Source organism: Apteryx mantelli, chromosome Z (genome assembly GCF_036417845.1).
Source record: "Apteryx mantelli isolate bAptMan1 chromosome Z, bAptMan1.hap1, whole genome shotgun sequence".
Taxonomy (NCBI): domain Eukaryota; kingdom Metazoa; phylum Chordata; class Aves; order Apterygiformes; family Apterygidae; genus Apteryx; species Apteryx mantelli.
In genome coordinates this window covers 82,899,077-82,917,781 of record NC_090020.1, presented here as the reverse complement: position 1 = coordinate 82,917,781, position 18,705 = coordinate 82,899,077, and the positions used below count along the sequence as shown (strand labels likewise).

Sequence of the window (18,705 nt, the reverse complement as noted above, 5' to 3'; positions counted from 1 at the left end):
TTTTGCACTGAGCAAGCTTTAGCCTGATCCGTGTCTGAGAATTCATATAATCGGATTTATTAGTAAAAATTAATACTAAATCTTCTTCATTTCTTCCTGACGCATTTAATGAGGGGAAAATAAGCAGAGACTTACTCTTCTATTAAATCAGTTCTTTTATGATGAGTATGTTGAATGTTAGGCACTTTCTCTCCCTTCTCTGTACCTCTTCAAGCAAAAAAAAAAAAAAAAAAAAGCAAAAAAACCCAACCAAATGACCCCAAAAAACCCTGCAGTATCCCAACTGGAGATGTGTAGTGCAGGTGGGAAAGAGGAGACCTTATTACAATGTTTGAGCAGGTTAATTAATCTAGAACTCTCTGGATAATTCTATATATGGTTCCATAAACCTGCTTTCCTCTTCTTTGCACGAGTTGGAACAGAATAGAAAAGGGAGTAGAAGAATGTAGACAGGGAGGAAACTACTCAGTTTTCATGTCTTCATGTGATACTGCTTTTGCAACTTTGTAATGAGGATCCGGAAAAGACATTCCGGTTAAGAAAACAGCAAAAATCCCTTCCCTCTGCCCTGTTTTGTGATCAATATTTTCTTTACTGCTGTGTTGTACAGGTCTGGTTTTCATGGGTAGTGTTAAATATGGAGTCAATATTTGAAGAAGACTCACAGCTTCGCAGAGTTGTGGAGGGGGAATTGGTTATTAATGCTTTAACTCCTGATCAAGCTTTGAAGGTGAGAGAACTGTTTACCTTCTTCTCTTATAGAAAACTGCTGTAGGAAAGTATTCTCTTGGATTGTTTAGTTTTACCTCATGCACTTTTTCTTACCAGAGCAAAAGTATAACTATTTAAGGCCTTTCCTGCTTAGCTTTCCAGGAGAATATATACTTCGAGCAAGGTTTCCTTTATATTTTTGAATGGCGCATTTAAAAACTCCTATGTAAATGTCTGGTCTTAATATATCATTGTTTACTGAAAACTTAATTCAGTAATTAGTGCTTTTATATGATTTTTTTTTTTGGGGGTCATCTGAACACCTTACAATCTACAGTGGATTTATTTTTATACCACTGAGATGGGAAGTGCAGATACTTTATCTTACAGGTTGGAAGATGTCTTATATGTCAAAGAACGTTTTTCAGATTATCTGAATTTCAGCTAAGTCTGGGCTTTTAGTGTTTTGTATTTGGTTGCTTGCAGGTGTGTCTGAATTATTTTCACAAACTTTCAGAACAGTTTAGGTCTCTCCCTTAACAAGGCAACAGAGTCAGGTGTGTTTAAGCCATGTTTGCGATGTTCCTGCCCAAACTCAGTTAGAAAGTTTGGAGTGAAGCAAGTTGAAACCAAAGCTCTCCAGTCTGGAAGTGTAACTTTTGGGCTGTCCTTCATCTCAGCTGTTTCAGCATCTTTTGATGAAGAAGTTAAACTGGGAACTCTATGAAAATAGATTTTCTTGGGCTTACGTTTAGGCTGGCTGGTACATGTATCAGGCCCTTGGGAACTAGTCTGGAGAACACTTGTCCCTTGGTTTGTGTATCCGTATTTCCATGGAAAACGGCCTCTTACGGGGAACTGCGGTGGGACACTTGTTTGAAAATGTTCTTTTTGCAGAAAGCCCAGACCCAGCTGAAGCTGCCCATTGTGCCTTCCCTTCAGAGGCTAATGATTTACCGCTGGGCTCACCAAGCCCTTGCTACTCCTGCCGATCACCCTCTCATGCCACTAATCTGGCAGAAATTCTTCCTCCTTTACCTTCACCGACCAGGACCACAGTATGGGTGAGTCCATTGATCGTAAAGGCTCTAGCAGAATAGCAAGCACTAATATATGTTGTATTTTAAGTGAGATTAGTAAATGCTTTGTGCTAAGAGCTTGTCTGAAAGCAGTGGGTGCCTGCAATTTCTTTAAAGCAAAGATCAATTTATTTGCAGAGATGCTGATTTGACACTTTTGCTATGCCTTTTTTGTTCATTTTTTAGGTTACCTGTAGACGGCTGCATTGGAAGAAGGTTTTTCCAGAGTGCAGCTCATCTTAACTTATTAAATGAAATGAAGCAGCGCTTAATAGAGGTAGCAGACTTCCACCATGCTGCTAGCAAAGCACTTAGAGTGGACAGTCCTGCAGATGGCAGTGACAGATCACCGGAGAAGGGGAGGAGCTGCTCACCAGATTACCTGACGTCCCCAGAACTGCATAAGGAACTTGTCAGGTAGAGAAAACCTTTCCCGTTCGGTCTCATTCAGCACAACGTCCTGGGCAATTACTCAAGCATAGTCTTAGCGGTGGGAGGTGTGAAGGGATGTGACCCTTGCCTGAGCCAGGCTTACTGCAGACAGTCCTTGTACACGTGGAGTCATGGTCAAGTCTGCCCTTCTGTTGCCGCAGCTTGTTTTGTTTCAAGGGGTTGATTTTACTACTAGGAATAAGACGTTGATACGGTTGACACTCTCCTGTTGGGAGAGCTTTGCTTTTTAATTAATGTCATCCCCATACTGGTGAAATATTTGCTTAGACATAGCCACTACCTGTATGTACATCACTCGCCGTAAATGTGCTACTTGGTGTATGTCTGTTTGTCACAATCCAGGGCCCAAATTTACGTCCGAGCAAGATTGCTTCAGCAGGGTGTAAATTTGGGACTTCAATGCATGATCCAGTTAGTGCAGTTTACCCAGCTGCTGCGCTGAAGTTGAGCTGCGGTAGCAGTCGGTGCATTAGATGCCAGCTGGAAAGTGAAACGTCTTTGCTTAACCAAGAGCTTTGTGAGAGAGTCTCCTGGCGCTGGAGGAGGCCAGGAGGATGTGCGTGGTCGACCACTGCAGCTCAGCTGATGAACGCTCATTTTTGTGGGTGGTTGTAACTGTTTCTCAGTGCCTTGTGCTTCGTGCACGCTGCAGCCTTAACTACGCTGTTCTGGCGTCCGTGTTTCTTGTTTCTGTTACATGGAGACTTCTGGAATGAGAAGCCTACCTTAGAAATATTTGCAGTATTACGGTATCTGGATTTTTCAAGAAACTATAGTTGAAAGGGTTATTTGGAAGGAGTCCCTTGTTCTGGGGGTTTGGGCGTACAGAATTTAAGCTTTTAAGTGCTTCCTCCCCAGCAATCAATAAGTACTGTACAAACAAACAAGGGAAGTTGTAAATCCTTCTCAGTCCTATGTGAAAAATAATCCAGACATGCTCACTGGCTATAACTTGTTTAATATTTTGTCAGCCTTTCATTTCAAAGGATTTCTCCACTCCATCAAATTGGACTGCTCCACAGCCAAGTAAACCTTATGCTCAGGAAGTTTCATGGCCAGCTGGACAGAAGGGGAAATCTTGGTAGAGTTCGTCAGGGCTGAATCTTGGGACCAGTCTAGTTTTGTTTACGAATGCAATCGATGAGAATAGAAAACATGAGTTTGCTAGTGATATTTAATAGCACAATGTGAAGATTTAAGAATGTTCTAGTTCTGTATTTAATCAGTAGTATGAAGTTCAAGACCTTACAGCCTATTTGGGAACACGTGTTGGAATGACAGGGAAAGAACTCGTGTGGATGACTGAGGATGACGTTTGTGGAAAAGACAAATATGATTCTAGTATGTATTGGGCAAAGTTGTTCCAGTTGCTGTAAAAACTTACATATATAATTAATTAATGCATAGTATTCATCAGTTAGACACTGGCAAAATACTGTTTGCAATACTGTGTATGAAGGTGCACAGCAGCGTGAGGGAATGATAAATTCCAACTAGAATAGCTGCAAAGAGAAGCTACTAGAATGTTTTAAGGAATGGAAAAAGCTTATTTCGGTTGAGGAACGTGACCAAAAACTTGGCTTGTTAGCCAGCTGCGCAAAAGTAGGGATGTATTTGTTTGTGCTAAATGCAGTGTTGCCAGTGAAGAAAGTGTGTGTGTGTGTGTGTGTGTGTGTATGTTGAAGTACAGTGTTAGCAGAGGAAGAAATGGGAATAAACTGGACATGAATTCGAGTCTGAAAAGCAGTTAGAAGGTGTAGCAACTCATTTCAGGTGTGAGCTTTTGGAGCAGGCTCTCTAGAGAAGCAGTGGGGCAAGAAGCCAAACTTGCTCAAACATTGTTTTTTCTTCATTGACCTTTTGAATAGGATTATAGATGTGGTTCCCTGACATAAGAGACGTTTCCTGTTCTGGGTCCCATGTGCTATTTAGAATAAATATTTTTCTTTTTTAAAAATCATTGTGTTACTCTTGGTTATTGCCCTTTGTGTTTTCTAAATAGCATCTTTCCACTGCTGGTCTTTGAACTGACACTTAGTGAGCTAATCTCAGAGCATCTGAAACATCTAAAGTTTTAACCATGTCGCCTTATAGCATGATTGGTTGCCTTAGCTTTAACTCCCAGAATCACACTACTGTGTAATATATGCTCTGCACATGCATGCAGTTAAAGTTCATGTTGATCTATTTTTTCCTTTTTTTTGTTTTTTCTTCTCAGGCTCTGTAATGTTTTTGTGTTGTGGTTAGAAGAAGAGAGTTTTCAGAAAGGAGACACGTACATTCCATCTTTACCGAAGCAGTATGATGCTTACAGACTTGCTAAAATCATGCAGAATCAACAGGTGAGGTGCTTATAACATTGGCAATCTGAAACCCAAAATTCGCCTCTTTTGGTAAAGAGGATGCTCTTAAGCAGTATGAGAGACTTGGTGTCACTGGTCTTCAGTTATGCCAAGTGGCATATGGCAAGTACGGTAGCTTTACAGCTCTAACTTTTTTTTGCTAAAAATCCTATGCTATCCCAAACTGGCTTACTTTATATTTAAGTCAGAATTCATGTGCAGGCTTCTTGCATGTCTTAATGAGAACGCAGTCCTTATTCTGTATGGTTCTATAATTTTATTTATTTATTTTTTGCTTTCTCAGAGAGCTTTAGAGAATTATCTAAACTGGATCTTTAAATAACAAAAGACTGGAAGGACAAATCTCCTCACATTGCTAGTTTGTAAGAAGTCTGGATCAAATTTAAGTTAGCGAGTGGGAAGTGTATATTATTCTGTCTGTTAAGCCTAAAGAGATATTAATAGTTAAAAGGGCTTTGAGAGGGAGGCTTTGGAAGAGCCTCATCTTGTGCCTCCTAGTGTATTTCTGCTTTGCTCTTGTTCCTGCAGCATATGTGAGTATTGAAAATACAGCCTGCTTTAGTCTGATTTTTTTTTTTTTTTTTTTTTTTTAGTTACTCAGGCAATTTGGTTTTCTCTGTTCCTTTTAAAAAGAACCAAGTTTTAATTGTCTCTACCCTTCCTCTCTCTTCTAGTCTGTTAGAATTTACACCATGTGCATTTGTCAGACTTCTCTAAGGGTCATGAATGCTTTTCATGGCTTATCTGTATATATGATAAGACTTCTGCTGCTTTTCTCTGTATTTTAGGTTTTGTTTTTCCCTAGCAATATATTGCTGTGACTTAAAACCACAGGCTCTAGTTTTATTAATTATTTTAGTGCCCCAGCTACTGGGATGGGTTTGCAATATGTGATAATGAACAAAATGGTCATGATAACTTGATTCTTTTGTGCCGTAGGATTTGTGGATGGAATATGTCAACGTTGAGCTCATACACCATGAGTTTCAGGAAGCTCTAAACCTTTGGCTCCAGGTTCAGCTTGAATCGCATACAGCCTCTACTACTTCTGCAGGGCAAACGGATTTCACCAACCCTTTATCAGGTAGGAGATAAGTATAGCATTAATGAAACTGGGGCGGAAAGAGTTATTAACGTGTGGAGGTCCTGGTTCCTTTAGGAACACAGTGATGCTGTGAATAAAGCTGTTAATACAGTTTGCTTTCTGTTGGTACAGTATTTCACATGAAGTTTTTTGTGGTGTTCTTGCTAAGACGCCCATGTAAGAGGCTGCATTTTTTTGGTGCAAAATTAGCCACACCACAAAATAGTAGGTAATGCAGTGGCTAGAGCTTAAGGGTGAACTCCCCCAAGATTACTCCATACAGAATACGCTCCAGACTGGCTGAATTTTCCTTGCAATTTGGGTAAAGGGAGCTTGCAAGCAAAGGTGAAGAACGCTCGCTGAAAAGAGAAAGATTGTCTCTGTTTTGTTTTGTGGTTTTTTTTTGTTAGCTTTTTTCTGTTTGTTTTTGCTCACGGTGCCTTTACTTGCTGCTCCCTGGAATTATGGCACAGTGAAAGGGTTGTTCTAGCATCAAAGGGGATTAGAGTCATGGTAGGTTATTAAGGATAAGGCAAGATTGGATTTGGGGGGGAGGGGCTGATTAAAGAAGGGGAGAGAGGGAAGAGAAGGATACTGGAACAGGATCATAGGCGAATTGGCATGGTTTGGGCAAGGAAACTGGATGGGAACCAGCAGGAGGAGAGAACTGACCTGGAGAGAGGCTGTGCTTTGAGAAAGAACTGGAGCTGGCTGCACTGGAGACCAGGACGAATTGCGGAGGAAGGAAGATGTGTTTGGCATCGCAGGAGCCTCTGTCAGATGAGGAAAAAATAATGGGGTAAGAAGTAGAAAATTGGAAGAGCAGAAAGTAGGAATAGTTGGGGGAAACTGAGAAAAGCAGGGGGGCCTGGGATCTTATGGTGTGTAATGCAGCTAGTGAATGAAAATGAGCTTGGTAAACGCAAACAGAAAGATCAGTTAACTGATTATAAAAAGTGAGGAATCCTGGGGGTATAAATATTTGTCCATTGTTTAAAAACATGCTTCTTTCCAAAAAAAAAAAATCATAATTCTTGTAAGTAATGTTTTAGTTCCATTTTTTCCTAAATTTTTTTCATTGACAAAATGTTCTTCTGATTTCCTTTTTTAGCCAAAGAGAGAATCATGAGTAATTTGAAGAAGTTTGATACTCCCAAGCCCCCTCTTCCACTCCAGCCAGTGAAAACTCCTGTGCCAGTTATTTCCTCTGCCAGTCTAGTAAGTCAGAAAGAAGCAATTCAGCTTATGCGCATGGACCTTAACATCTTGCAGCAACATGCCAAGTAAGACTTAGCTGTTTTATTTATTTTTTTCCCTGCCTTGCTAGTGTATCTAGCTGTGTCTTCAGTTGCCATTTACAGCAGCCTTATTTGTGCTGTTAACATAAGACTAGCTGTACTTGATTTCTGCTTCTTGGCCCAGTGTTTCTTCCTTGGCTATCATATCATTATTCCACTGCTCTAATCGACTCCACAAGTTGTATCTAATGACTGAGATTACACCAGCTCACATCTAACATCTGCAGTTTCTTTTCTTATTTGGAACACTTCATAAAACAAAGCCTCCCCTTAGCCTAGATTTTTCTTGACAATGCATTTAGTTGACTCTTTTTAAACAAACTCAGTGATGGTGGTTTGAGGCAGTGGAACCCTCCAGAGAGAAACCTGATTTCTGGTGCTGTTCGCTTTGTGTATGAAAGAGCGGAGACTTCATTTTTAACGTTCTTTCAAAGTTTCAAACAGAGCTAATGAATGTATAGCTAGTCTCACCCAATATAATTGGTTAGTAACAATATTTTTTTTTAAAAAAAAGCTTGTTAAGGCTAAAAGGGTTTGTATCTAAATGCTTCCAGCAGCAATTTTAAGTGGGCTTTTTTCTTTTGACTGAATCATCCCACAGTCTGGCTTTGTCTGATGAAAAATATTATATCTTCTACAGTAGGCAATCTGTTTAATTTTCTGCCAGTTTGTAGTAGAACAATTAAAGCAAAAATCTCATGCAGACTTCAGTAGCTTTGTTTTTCCTACAAAGCTATTTATTACTTTGAAGCTTAACTCAATTTCATTTAATAACCTGTTATATTTTCTAGAAAAGTGTCACATGTCTTTGTACAGCACATGATGCTGAAGTCCCATCTCTTGCTTTTAAATTCTTAGCATTCCTGTTTTCACTAAAGATTTTGGTAACTTTAGCAATAAATGGTTTTCAGAACTGCAGCCATTTGGGAATCCCAGCATGTTGCTCTCAACAGTGAAATGTTGGACACAGTACCCAAGCTGTATGTGAACCGGGAAGAACAGATCACCCTCCATTTGGAGTGCCGGGGAAGCTCAAATAAAGGCTGCCAGGGAGCAGCTCTTCTAACGGTCCAGGTGAGAGACATGGCTTTGTTTCTGGTTTTGGGCTATTGGACTTAAATAATGAAAATGAAATGATTGGATGGTTACAAGAATCGATTTATTTGGTGTAGTGCTGCCCTATACCCTTGCATACCTAATATGTATTGCTCAAAAGGAGTTGCAGATCAACTGCTGAAGAATTAGTCCTTGCATAAGGTTTGTATTTCTCAGCTTTCAGTCTAAATTGCTTCCTGATGTGTGAATGTAGGAATATGCTCACTGATAGGAACAAAAGTATGAAAGTGTTTATAGAAGTGTTTGCCTGTTGCTTGGTATGTGAATTTCTTGATCCTCTCTAAGTTTCGGTGCTTGCGAATTAAAAGTATTACTTAAAAGACATGGAACATATTATCATGTGATAATTAAATAGGAACGTGACCAAGAATGTGTGCTTGGGCAGCATGTACTAAATCTGATCAAAATTCTTGGGGAAAACAGTCTATACTCTGAGCTGCTTGCCAGGCTCTGCCTCATTTTCGCAATTAGTTGCAGCATTGGAAGAATTTTAGGAGAAGATATTATTTTGAAATGAATACCTTTTCTCATTTAGTTTGAAGGGAAGCACAAAAACGAAGCAGTGAGCCAGCAGCTTCATGCTTTGCGTAAAGAAGTGAGACAACTGCAAGCAGAAGCTACAAAGCCACCTTCTCTGGGTGTTGTGGAAGCAGCAGTACATGTGGAAAACTTTATAACGTAGGTTCTTCAGACACTGTTTTAGGCAGTGTTGTTTTATACTTGGTTTTCTGTGTATTGGAGTTAAAATGTGGAACTTGCTTGTGTGCTTCTGGTAATGCATATCAGCCCGCCTGGACAACAGAGTCTGAATCTGTATTTTTGTAGCAAAATCCTCTAAAGGAGCAACTCCACGTATTATCAGAAGAGGTAACTCCTAGTCATTCAGCCTCAACAGGGCATATAATACTGGATTATACTTCAATTTATTGTACTCTGCCTTAGAATAGCCATTATAACCTTGCAAAAGCAAGTTTGTAATGCCAGGGATGCTGTGTGAAACTATAAGAAATAGTAAACTTGTACCACAGCTCAGCCATGAACTGTAACTAGTCATTTTTAATACCTGTGTCTGTAGGCTATTCCCTTTAATAGTGGAGAAGGTAGTTCTGTGATGATGAGAGTTATGAACTGAAGCAATCATAGCAACTTTGTAAAATGTGAAACAAAATATTGCAGTGGAAGAGGACTATATAATCTGACTTTTTGGGTGACTCAATAGATTAGCCTAAGGGCCTCCTCTTCTTGAAGGCCTCTTGAAGACTTCATCCCAGATCCTAGTTGAAGTCTAGAAGATCAAGAAGAAAGGTGTTGGAAAATTATTTTTTAGTGGTTGATTTCCTACAAGGTGTACTCGCTCTACAAGTAAAACAATAACTATTTCTGCTTATTCTTCTTTATCATTAATCTGAAAAATTCTGTATGCGGTCTAGTCTTTGGGATCCACAACTGTGGAATTCCATGTTCTTCTGATGTTGTTCTAATGTAACTTACTCTGATTCAGACCGTAGCGGGCTTGATTTGAGCTCAATAAAACATTCAATTGGCAATGTGATAGTAAAGATTGATTCTGTTTATATTCTTTTATTACTGAGTCTTTTAAGTTAGCAAGTAAAATGAGGTAAACATTCTTGCAGTACAAATGTAGCGTAAGCACATGAGGAACATGTTATTTGAGGGAGTACTTTTTTTTTTTTTTGAACTATAGTATTAAATGTCTTAATGATCACTTTCTGACTCTGATTATGGAGACTCTGTGAGGTTTGAAGGTACCACTTAAGGTAGTGAAATTACTTAAGATAAACCCCACTGGATTATCATGTAAGGCAGAAGTAACCATCTTAATAGCTATACACTGATAAGACACCTTTTCTTTCTTATCACAGATTGATTTCCATACTTAAGTTTAATCTGCTTTTTTTTTTTTTTTTAAACAGGGCCTTAATAAATATCTACAAGGTGCAGCCCCTGCCTGCAATTCAGAAAGTTGGAATTAGTTTGTTTTTTACATTAGTGGAGTATGTGTGTGATGAAACCCAGCGCAACCCTCCCACGAGGCAGTTCTTCTCTTCCTGCATCGAGATTCTAGGCCAGGTGAGTTTATTCTCTCTCTAGTTTCGCATGCCTAACGTGTACACCAATAACCTGCTGATATTGAAGGTCTAAAACCTTCAGAAGCTTGAAAATTCACTTTTGAGCTTCTCCTCCATTATCTCAGCTAACTGTATAACATACATAGCTGATAGAAGAGTTTAAACTTGCATATGAGCAAAATAAAACCTGTTGCTCTGAGATGCCTGCTTAGCGCCAATGAAATACTCAGTATGTTATTTAATGCCGAAGCAGGCTGGATCCTCTGCGTGGTACCTAAATTTTGGGTAGTTGCAGTGCTTAAAAGAGAGTTATGGCGTGTAGTTTACTGTTACTGATTATTTCCTAGCTGGTGTATGTGTTGTCAGCCTCTGTGTGATTTAGTCACCTCCGTTCTAAAGCCTTGCAATGTTCTCTGTGTCCTGAGCTAGCCAGAAGCTGGCTGGTAGACAGCATAAGTGCCTGGTGGTTGCTGCGTTTGCACTTGTTGCATGAGTGCTCTGGGGGGGAAAAAAAACCCCACAGCCCAAAACATTAACCTCTACGTTGTGCCTAAATAGTTGTTTTGATTTCTTAGATGCTATTTGTTTCCATGTACAACTGTCCTTATGTGCCTCTGACGGCTGAGGTGCAGAAGAACTCTCCGTAGTCATAGCTGTGTTTAAATTTTTACTAAAGTCAGCCAGTGCTGCTGAAATATGGATTCATTTTCTTTTGTTAACCTATGAGAAAATTTGGCTCTCTAGGTGTTTTTATACAGCTTCTGTGGCCACAAGTGCTGTTCTTAAGTGTGCTAGGTAAACACATTTCTTTTACAATTAGATTTTGTGGAGTAGAAGTATTTAATTGAAGCTGATCACATGTGGTTTGTCTTTGTTTTTGAGAAAGCTGTTTTGGGGGGAAAAAATTGTTTGTCCTGACAAAAAGCTTTAAGAGGTGTTTTTCCAGTAGATTCATGCCGGGCCGTTTTTCTCTCTGTTCCTGATTTCTCAGGTGTTTATCAGTGGGACCAAATCAGAGTGCAAGCGTCTCCTCCAGACGATCCTCCAGAATCGAAGGCTCTGTACTCTCCTCTCTCCATACTTCACTCCTGTTGCCTCTCCCAGTGAGTTTGTGACTTTGTATGAGAAAGTGGTGGCTTTTCTGAGCGAGGATAACAGTGACGTTGTCTTCATGCTGCTGACAAAGGTAAAATACTCATGAATGCAGTCTGCTTTGCTGGTCTGTGGGTTGCTTATGTGGGTGTTGTATGCCTAAAGACTATGACTTTATGCTGAGGAAGAAAGATCTACAGAACCTTTGAAAGTACCAGATTTGTATCTGTGTTGCTCGTCTGAATGGTGCTTGTTGTGTTTAAGCTGAAGAGGGGCTGGGGCCAAGGCCGAATAGGAAGCTTCAACTACCCTTTCCTAGCCCAGATAACAGCAGGGTGAGCTTCCTTGGGCTGCCTCTTCAGGGTGCCCTTACTCTTGATATGAGAGTATGGAGGCTCTTGATGGCTTCTTCTAGGCAATCGTCACAAAAGCCAGTCAATCCCAGTTGTGTTAAAAATAAATGGGGATGATGGCTGAATCTCTCACCTCTGTTATGTGGGAAGGACGTTGGTGCCACATATGCAATCTTTGAAAAATACCAGTGTTAGAGAAGAGCAAGTAATTTGTGCGTCTCTTGTTTCAGGGCTGCATGATACTGGCTCCCTGTATTATCAGTGAAGTTAGTATATACTTTGATACCGTGCGGATTCTCTTCCTTGGTTATATACAGATAGGGTTTGACAGCTGTGAGTAGCAGGTGATCCCCTTTGCTCATGCCTTTGAGCTGTCCTTAGTGTCAAAAATCAACATTGTCACTGCCGACCTAGGTCTGAAGAGGCAGCCTAGAGCCTCCAAAGGCCTTGCCTTGCTGCTTAAATTTATGGACTATGCAGATTAGCCCGGCTTGCAAGTGTTAAGGTTTGGCAGTGGTGCTAAAGTGTGCAAATTTGCATGCATTTTCTGAATTGGAGAACAGATAAAGGGTTGTTTCATGAAGCCGGGAACATCTGTAATAGGCTGAAAATATATGCTAAATGTCCCTTTAGAGAGGGTTACCTTGGTTTTGAGCTAGAGATGATGAAATGCAAATATATCAGATCTGTCTCGAATATACATTAAAAAAAAAAGAATTTTTCCCCTAACAATTTCTTCCTCTTTGTCTTCCCAAAGATGTTGTGACTGTTATTTTAAATGCTAAAGCTTCTACTTACAGATGCTTCCTGTTCTGTGTTTTAGTTTGACCTTACGCAATGGTTGAACATTACTAAGCCGCCTTTATCTGAACGTACCAGGCTCCTGGAATCTATTCATTTGGCTCTCAATGCATGTGGCCTGGAACCTGAAGAAGATATTTTAATGCCATTTAATATCTTCTGCAAGCATTGGACTAAGCTTCTCCAGTATCAGTTCCCTGATCACTATAGTGACTTTTTAAGACTGTTCATGCAAAGTGAGTATCTGAATCAGTGCGTTCCAGCTCTTTCATACAGAATGTTATTGCATGCCGTCCATATTTTTAGGCCAGAAAAGTTAGATGGCAACAAACGCAGAATGATTTACCTTTTTTTTCTTAGGTTTCTTTATGCACTTTTGTGTGCATGCTATGTGATACCTTTTTATTAGACATAATTTAGCTTTACTTGAAGGAAACATTCTTCTGCAGACCAAAGTACACACCTTGGTGATGACAGATTTTTTCAGCCCATGTTACAGGAGAAGGGCAAAGAAGAGCTTTCTATTAATGGAAGCACTTGATAATTATGCCACCATCTGAATACAACACCCCTATTCTTGAGCAGTCTTCACTGTCAAACCAAGAATTATGAAGACCTGGGACTGATACTGAAGCCTGCTGTACACGTTCTGTTTGACATTAGATTCTACCTATAATCTTCTGTGCCTCTAAAATGGGAACAGCAATGCTTCCTTTCTGTCAAACTATATGATGAGCAGCAACTATCTCTTAATATGCTTTTGTAGCCAGGGATGTATTAAGTGCTTGGGAAACTCTTAATGAAAAAAGTATTTAATGCTTCTTTTTGGCATCTACATTACATGTGTTTGGGAATTAGATGTCTCTTGCTGTTAAACTTGGGATTTTCAAACTATTGCCATACCTAATTTTTTTTTTGCAGCAGGTAGCTCCTATTTCAGGCTTCTCTAACTTATACTGAGAAAAGAATTAATATCCTTATCATGACTTTCATAAATACATTGCTTTCTCTTTCTCCTAAGGCTCTTCGGAGCAGCTTCTGAGTCCTGACTGCTGGAAGGCATCGCTGAAAGCTTTGGGCTGTGGCTCCTCGGTGACTGAACAGGGACGCTTCAAGAAGAGCGATTCTACCAGAAGCCCTGTATTGCAGGATGCTGCAGAAGCTCTGCTCTCTGAAGAACAGGTGGGCACCTCTCTGGTTGATTAACTACATTTTGCAGCTGAAACAGATGCCCGCCAGGGACAAATAACACTGCTGTGCAGGCTTTCATTAGCTGATTAATAACTTTCCGCTTTTCACAGATTAGAGAGACGATAGAATGGCTTTCTACCTCTTTCTGCAAACTCCGGCTGGCTTCAGTGGATTTCAGGACCTTTGGCCTGTTCTCAAAGTGGAGTCCTTACGTGGCTGAAGTGAATACGTTTTTGGAGTATCTTACTAAACGGCTTATTGACACTGAAGTTGTCAGTTTAGCCCAGGAGCCTGTTGGCAGTAACAGAATTCTAGCAGGTAACGTGTCTTAAAACCTAATGACTTAGAGAAGCTCATCCTGTTCTTAATTTCTTCTGTTGAAGATAGTTTCATTTAAATATACAATAAAATCCTAACTGTGAGGGTTTCTACAAAGATGTCAGTGCCATCCTAAAGAGTTTGCTAACGTCTCAGCACTGGGAGACCCTGGGAGCTGCAGTGCTAGGAAGGGCAGTTGCTGTACTTAGCCAGCCTGCAGAAAGTTCTGCTTGCTCTGGATTTGTACAGTGATGAATCCGTTAAAATACGGACTGGATATGTTGGTGCTACCTTATGGCTGTGTGACACTTCCTCCCTTTTTTTAATCTTTGTTTCTTGGAGGATGCTTGTTTTTACTTTCTGATCCAGAACATGCTTTCAAATTTCTTCCGAGAAAAATATGATCTTTTGCACTGAGCATAAGTTGGGGAACAAGGGCCTACTGAATTTTATTGGGGTTTGATTTTGGTTTGGAGAAAATAGCCTAAACACCCTTTCTTTTAGTATAGGCAGCTTTAAAATGTGAATGATAACCTCTACAACCTGAAAGATGTGTTGAAGTGAACAATGCAAAATGCTCTTTATTTTTGTTATCTAAAGTTAAAACAATTGTTAACTAAAGTTAATAACAATCATATTGCACTTTCATTTTTTTATTTGGTCCTGCAGAACTGATTTAATGTTGGAATAAGCAAAGGTCATTTTATCTGAGTTTGGAAAAGTGTGATTTGGATACTGTTGCTAACTGCAGACAAACTTTTATGCTTTGTTTTCTTCTAGCATTGCAGTCCTTGTATTCAGTCATTGCTGGACTCTTTAAACCGTGGATACTGGTCTTAGATAAGGAAGATGCAAGGTATATACTGATGCATTTAAAAATTAAATCAATTTTTGATAAAGTAAGGACTTTAGCCCTGTAGTAATGGCTTTTTGTCACCTGTTCTCCCCCCCCCCCCCCAACTCATGATTGTATTGTAACCCTTCATTTAAATAGCTGTTACTTGTGTCATATCCTCAATGGTTATGAAACTAAATCATGTGTTGCTTAAGTCAACTTTTCATGACTTGTTGTAGAATAATTGCTTCTGGTACAAGAAATATAACCAATTACTGCTTGAGAAGCGGAGGTGAGAAAAACATGGATTGCAATTAGTTCTGGAAATTCATTAAAATACAGTTTAGTGGGGGGTTTTTTTGTTTGTTTTTTAAGCCTCCACAATACAGATAACTCTAGTTAAAAAACAAACAAACAAAAAACCCCAAACACCCTCCCCAAATACCCACACAAGTACAGCCTCAAATGCCAGTAGTGTGTAAAGAGACATCTGGCCAAATCAGTCCTATGATGATCTACTGGCGGTCGTCTTCCCTGTCTCTGTTTTCACAAGAAGAGTTATTTCTCACGTTACACATTTAAATTCAACCTTCTTTCAAAGGCAAATGCCTTTTGAGCTGTGAGTGCATCTCCAGCATTTAATTAGAAGGTTGACTACTACTGGTGATATGTGCTGACATTCAGAAATTCTTGCATTTTGAACTGTGATTCAATTATGAAATATCAAACAAGCAATCTCTGCTTACTCGATGGTACTGAGGTCCTTCACTGTGACATTAAAGTACCTTCCTATTTTAAGGAAGAAAAAGATGGTCCTGAAGAGTTGAGTTTGAAGACTGCTGATACCCTGTACTATATTTGTCTACTATGATTTACACTATTTAAATTATCTAAGCGTTTATGCTGGTAAGTCAGCACTGAAATTTATATTGCTTCACTTCCTCTGTTTTCTCAAGCAACCAGCCCTGCTACCCTTGGTTAGAGAGTGACACTGCCGTAGCATCCAGCGTGGTCTGTTTGTTTACAGGCTGCATCGAGCTTTTGCACGAGAGCTTTAAAGGTGAGCGAAGTCCACACTGTTTCAGTTTAGTGGCACTTTCTGTTCTATCACATCTAAACATGTTTTTTGAGATTTGGGAAAAGAGGGGATTCTTCTGTTTGTTATGAACTTTTAGCTAGGATGATGACTGCAGTGGTGCCAACAGCATGTTTCTTTATCTCAGCCTTAAAAGACAACTGTTTTTGTGGTATGGGCAGAGAAGGTGATTGATAGATGGATATCAGATGGTAAAGTTAACATGAAGGAATGCAAAACACAGCTCTAATGAGAAGCACATGACTCCATTCCACATGTTAGTGCCCATAAAACATATGCAGTGGTATGTAGCAGCGACCGATGCATGCGTCTCAGCAGCTGGTCTGGAGGTGTAGTTTAATCTCTAGGTTCAGTCATTTTGACCTGGTGTTTAACATTGCTTATTGTGTCTAATGCATAGCTAGACACAGGAATGGAAAATACCCACCAATTCATTTCGCGGATACTGCTTAACAGCCAACAACTTCTAGGGATGAACAGGATTCAAACTAATGTTGTAGAAATAAATAAAAATAACATATCCCCATGCAACATGTCATTATCATCTAAGATTCAAGATTCACTAATTCTTTTTAAAGAATCTGTAAAAGCAGTGAAGTTCTACTGGAAAGGAGTGCTTTGTAATTTCAGATTATTGTCCAGCAACTCTCCTGAAAGAATCAGGAAGGGCATGAAAGCTGTACAATTTCCACGCTTGTGGATTTAGGGAGAAAAATCTAAAAGCCTAAAGATGTGTTTCTTTGGTTTTGTTTGTTTTTTTTGCCCCCCATCCCCATCTCCCCTTGGCTCATGTACTTTGTAACTTGCAATTATCATTTGTTGTCTTGAAAACTGTTTTTTCCTCCTGTAACCAAGCTTCCCTGGATTTTTTTCTGGTGTTAATTGGACTATTTCCTTTTGATCTAGATAAGCTGTTGCCAGGCCACCATGGGGCTCTCTGGTTACATCTAATGCATTACTGCGAATGTTGCACAGCCCCCAAAATGCCAGAGTTTATTCTCTATACTTTCCATACCGAATTCAGAAGGCTTCCATGGAAAGAAATGCATCCAGACCGGATGCTTATGGAAGAGTTCTTTAAAGTGAGTACCTAGTATGTGTTGAATTAAGCTCGTAATCTTTGTTGTCCTTGGAAGTAATGGAGGGCTGGAGACAGTTCTTTAACCAGTAAGCTTTTAAAGTTTATTGCAGAATTCAAGCTGCTCATTTTTGTGATTCATTATATTTGTGAAGGAATGTTATTGGGTCTTGTACAAAGTTATGGGGAGCTGTAAGGCAGACTTCGTAGTCTGTCACTGCTGTATCTGAATGTCTCATTTATTACATGTATTTAATATGTGCGTAGTTAGAGTTCATATTTCATTATTACCATGTTATTCTCGTAACACCCTACAAGGTAGGGAAATGCTGTAACAGTTTGAGAACTGAGGCCGAGAAGTCTCAACTGATGAAGTGAATCAAATTTTAGGCTGCTGACTTTTATATTAAAAGTTTCTCATAGCGTGACGCAACGTATCTATCTTTGGCACCTTTTGGGGCTGATTCAAATTTGTTCACAAAACGTTGGTAAGTTGACTTTGTATGAGCAGACTATTATGCTGCATCAGATACTACCCATCTTCTCACAACTGGAAGAGATTTGACTTGTAAGTTCAAAAGCAGCATTAGCTCCATATTTTGTACTCTGGCTAATTTGGCAGATAATTGCGTGCCTGTAAATTGGTACTGCTGGTGCATAGATTTGACACTAATTATTGAGGCCTTGGTCCCATAAAGACTTGTACAGGCTCATATGGCTTCTGTGGCAGGAAGAAACAAACCTCCTTTACCCTGGGGCCGGGCTGTTGGTTTAAACCCTACAAGCTCCTTCGGTGTTCTTGACCGTTCACACTGCAGTCTCTGCACAGTGTTTGACTTTGGGAGGGAAAAACCAGAACAACCCCCCAGTAAACTTGCCATAAAAGGCCTAGAGTTTGATCAGCGCTAATTAGTGAGGGAGATAAAACAACAGATAATACTAGGAGTCGGGGATAGCGGGCAGCGGGTCACAACATACTTGCTTCCAGCCTGTTGTCATTGGGTGTTTACACCTCTTGGAAATAATTACGCTTGTTATCAGCTTGGTCCTGCTGTGATCATCGTATCCATCATGCTGGCATGATGGATTGAATTCTTCATGCAGTTCTAAGCAGGTTTTAGAGTTTCTTAGTCTTCCTTTAAAAAAAAAAAAAAAAAGGTTTGCAATCATGCAACTAAACTTAATAGATTATTTCTTTCTGGTTTACAGTAGCTTGGCGTGTAGTACCAGTTGTTTGGGAGGGATAGAAGGTTATATGGGTGACGGGGCAAAAGTGATGGAGAGATGGTGTATGCCTACTCCTCTGTTGACCTAGAATGCTGCTGCGGATTTATGTTTGGTTAAGGAGCTGAAAAGTATGGATTTATTTTTATTTCACACTGTTTTATATGCTTTTTTTTTTCTTTCTTTTTCCTTGCTAGGTTGAAAGAGGCAGCCCCAAGAGTTGTTTCTTATTCTTGGGTTATGTTTTATGTGAAATAAACTGGGTCAGTGTCCTCTCTGATGCCTGGAATCCCAACCCCCACCCTGAGACTCACAACATGATCGTCTGCTTGCTGTATATGATGGTCCTGTTGGCAAAGGAGGAGCAGCTTACAGGCAAAGAGGTAAGTTTTGCCAAGCTTCGTACCCGTCTGTCTTTGAAGAAGACGACGACTTTGCTGGCAAGGAGACAGGCTGTTGACTTCTTCCTCACTTGTAGGATGATTAACACAGAAGTATTTTATCTGTAAGTGTAGAGCACAGT

The 18,705-nt window shown here is 39.8% G+C and overlaps 1 protein-coding gene across 1 annotated transcript in view; it reads left to right on the top strand.

The window, feature by feature from the left end:
• EPG5 (ectopic P-granules 5 autophagy tethering factor) overlaps nucleotides 1-18,705 on the top strand; it is a 58,724-nt gene that overhangs the window by 28,170 nt on the left and 11,849 nt on the right. Inside the window, exons 21-37 of the mRNA XM_067316659.1 lie at nucleotides 611-730; nucleotides 1,609-1,775; nucleotides 1,977-2,207; nucleotides 4,462-4,585; nucleotides 5,546-5,690; nucleotides 6,802-6,973; nucleotides 7,900-8,062; nucleotides 8,640-8,782; nucleotides 10,039-10,195; nucleotides 11,186-11,380; nucleotides 12,463-12,676; nucleotides 13,462-13,622; nucleotides 13,742-13,949; nucleotides 14,730-14,805; nucleotides 15,741-15,844; nucleotides 16,787-16,962; nucleotides 18,380-18,565. Coding sequence (XP_067172760.1) covers nucleotides 611-730; nucleotides 1,609-1,775; nucleotides 1,977-2,207; nucleotides 4,462-4,585; nucleotides 5,546-5,690; nucleotides 6,802-6,973; nucleotides 7,900-8,062; nucleotides 8,640-8,782; nucleotides 10,039-10,195; nucleotides 11,186-11,380; nucleotides 12,463-12,676; nucleotides 13,462-13,622; nucleotides 13,742-13,949; nucleotides 14,730-14,805; nucleotides 15,741-15,844; nucleotides 16,787-16,962; nucleotides 18,380-18,565 — 2,742 coding nt within the window. The remainder of the gene's footprint in view (nucleotides 1-610; nucleotides 731-1,608; nucleotides 1,776-1,976; nucleotides 2,208-4,461; nucleotides 4,586-5,545; nucleotides 5,691-6,801; nucleotides 6,974-7,899; nucleotides 8,063-8,639; nucleotides 8,783-10,038; nucleotides 10,196-11,185; nucleotides 11,381-12,462; nucleotides 12,677-13,461; nucleotides 13,623-13,741; nucleotides 13,950-14,729; nucleotides 14,806-15,740; nucleotides 15,845-16,786; nucleotides 16,963-18,379; nucleotides 18,566-18,705) is intronic.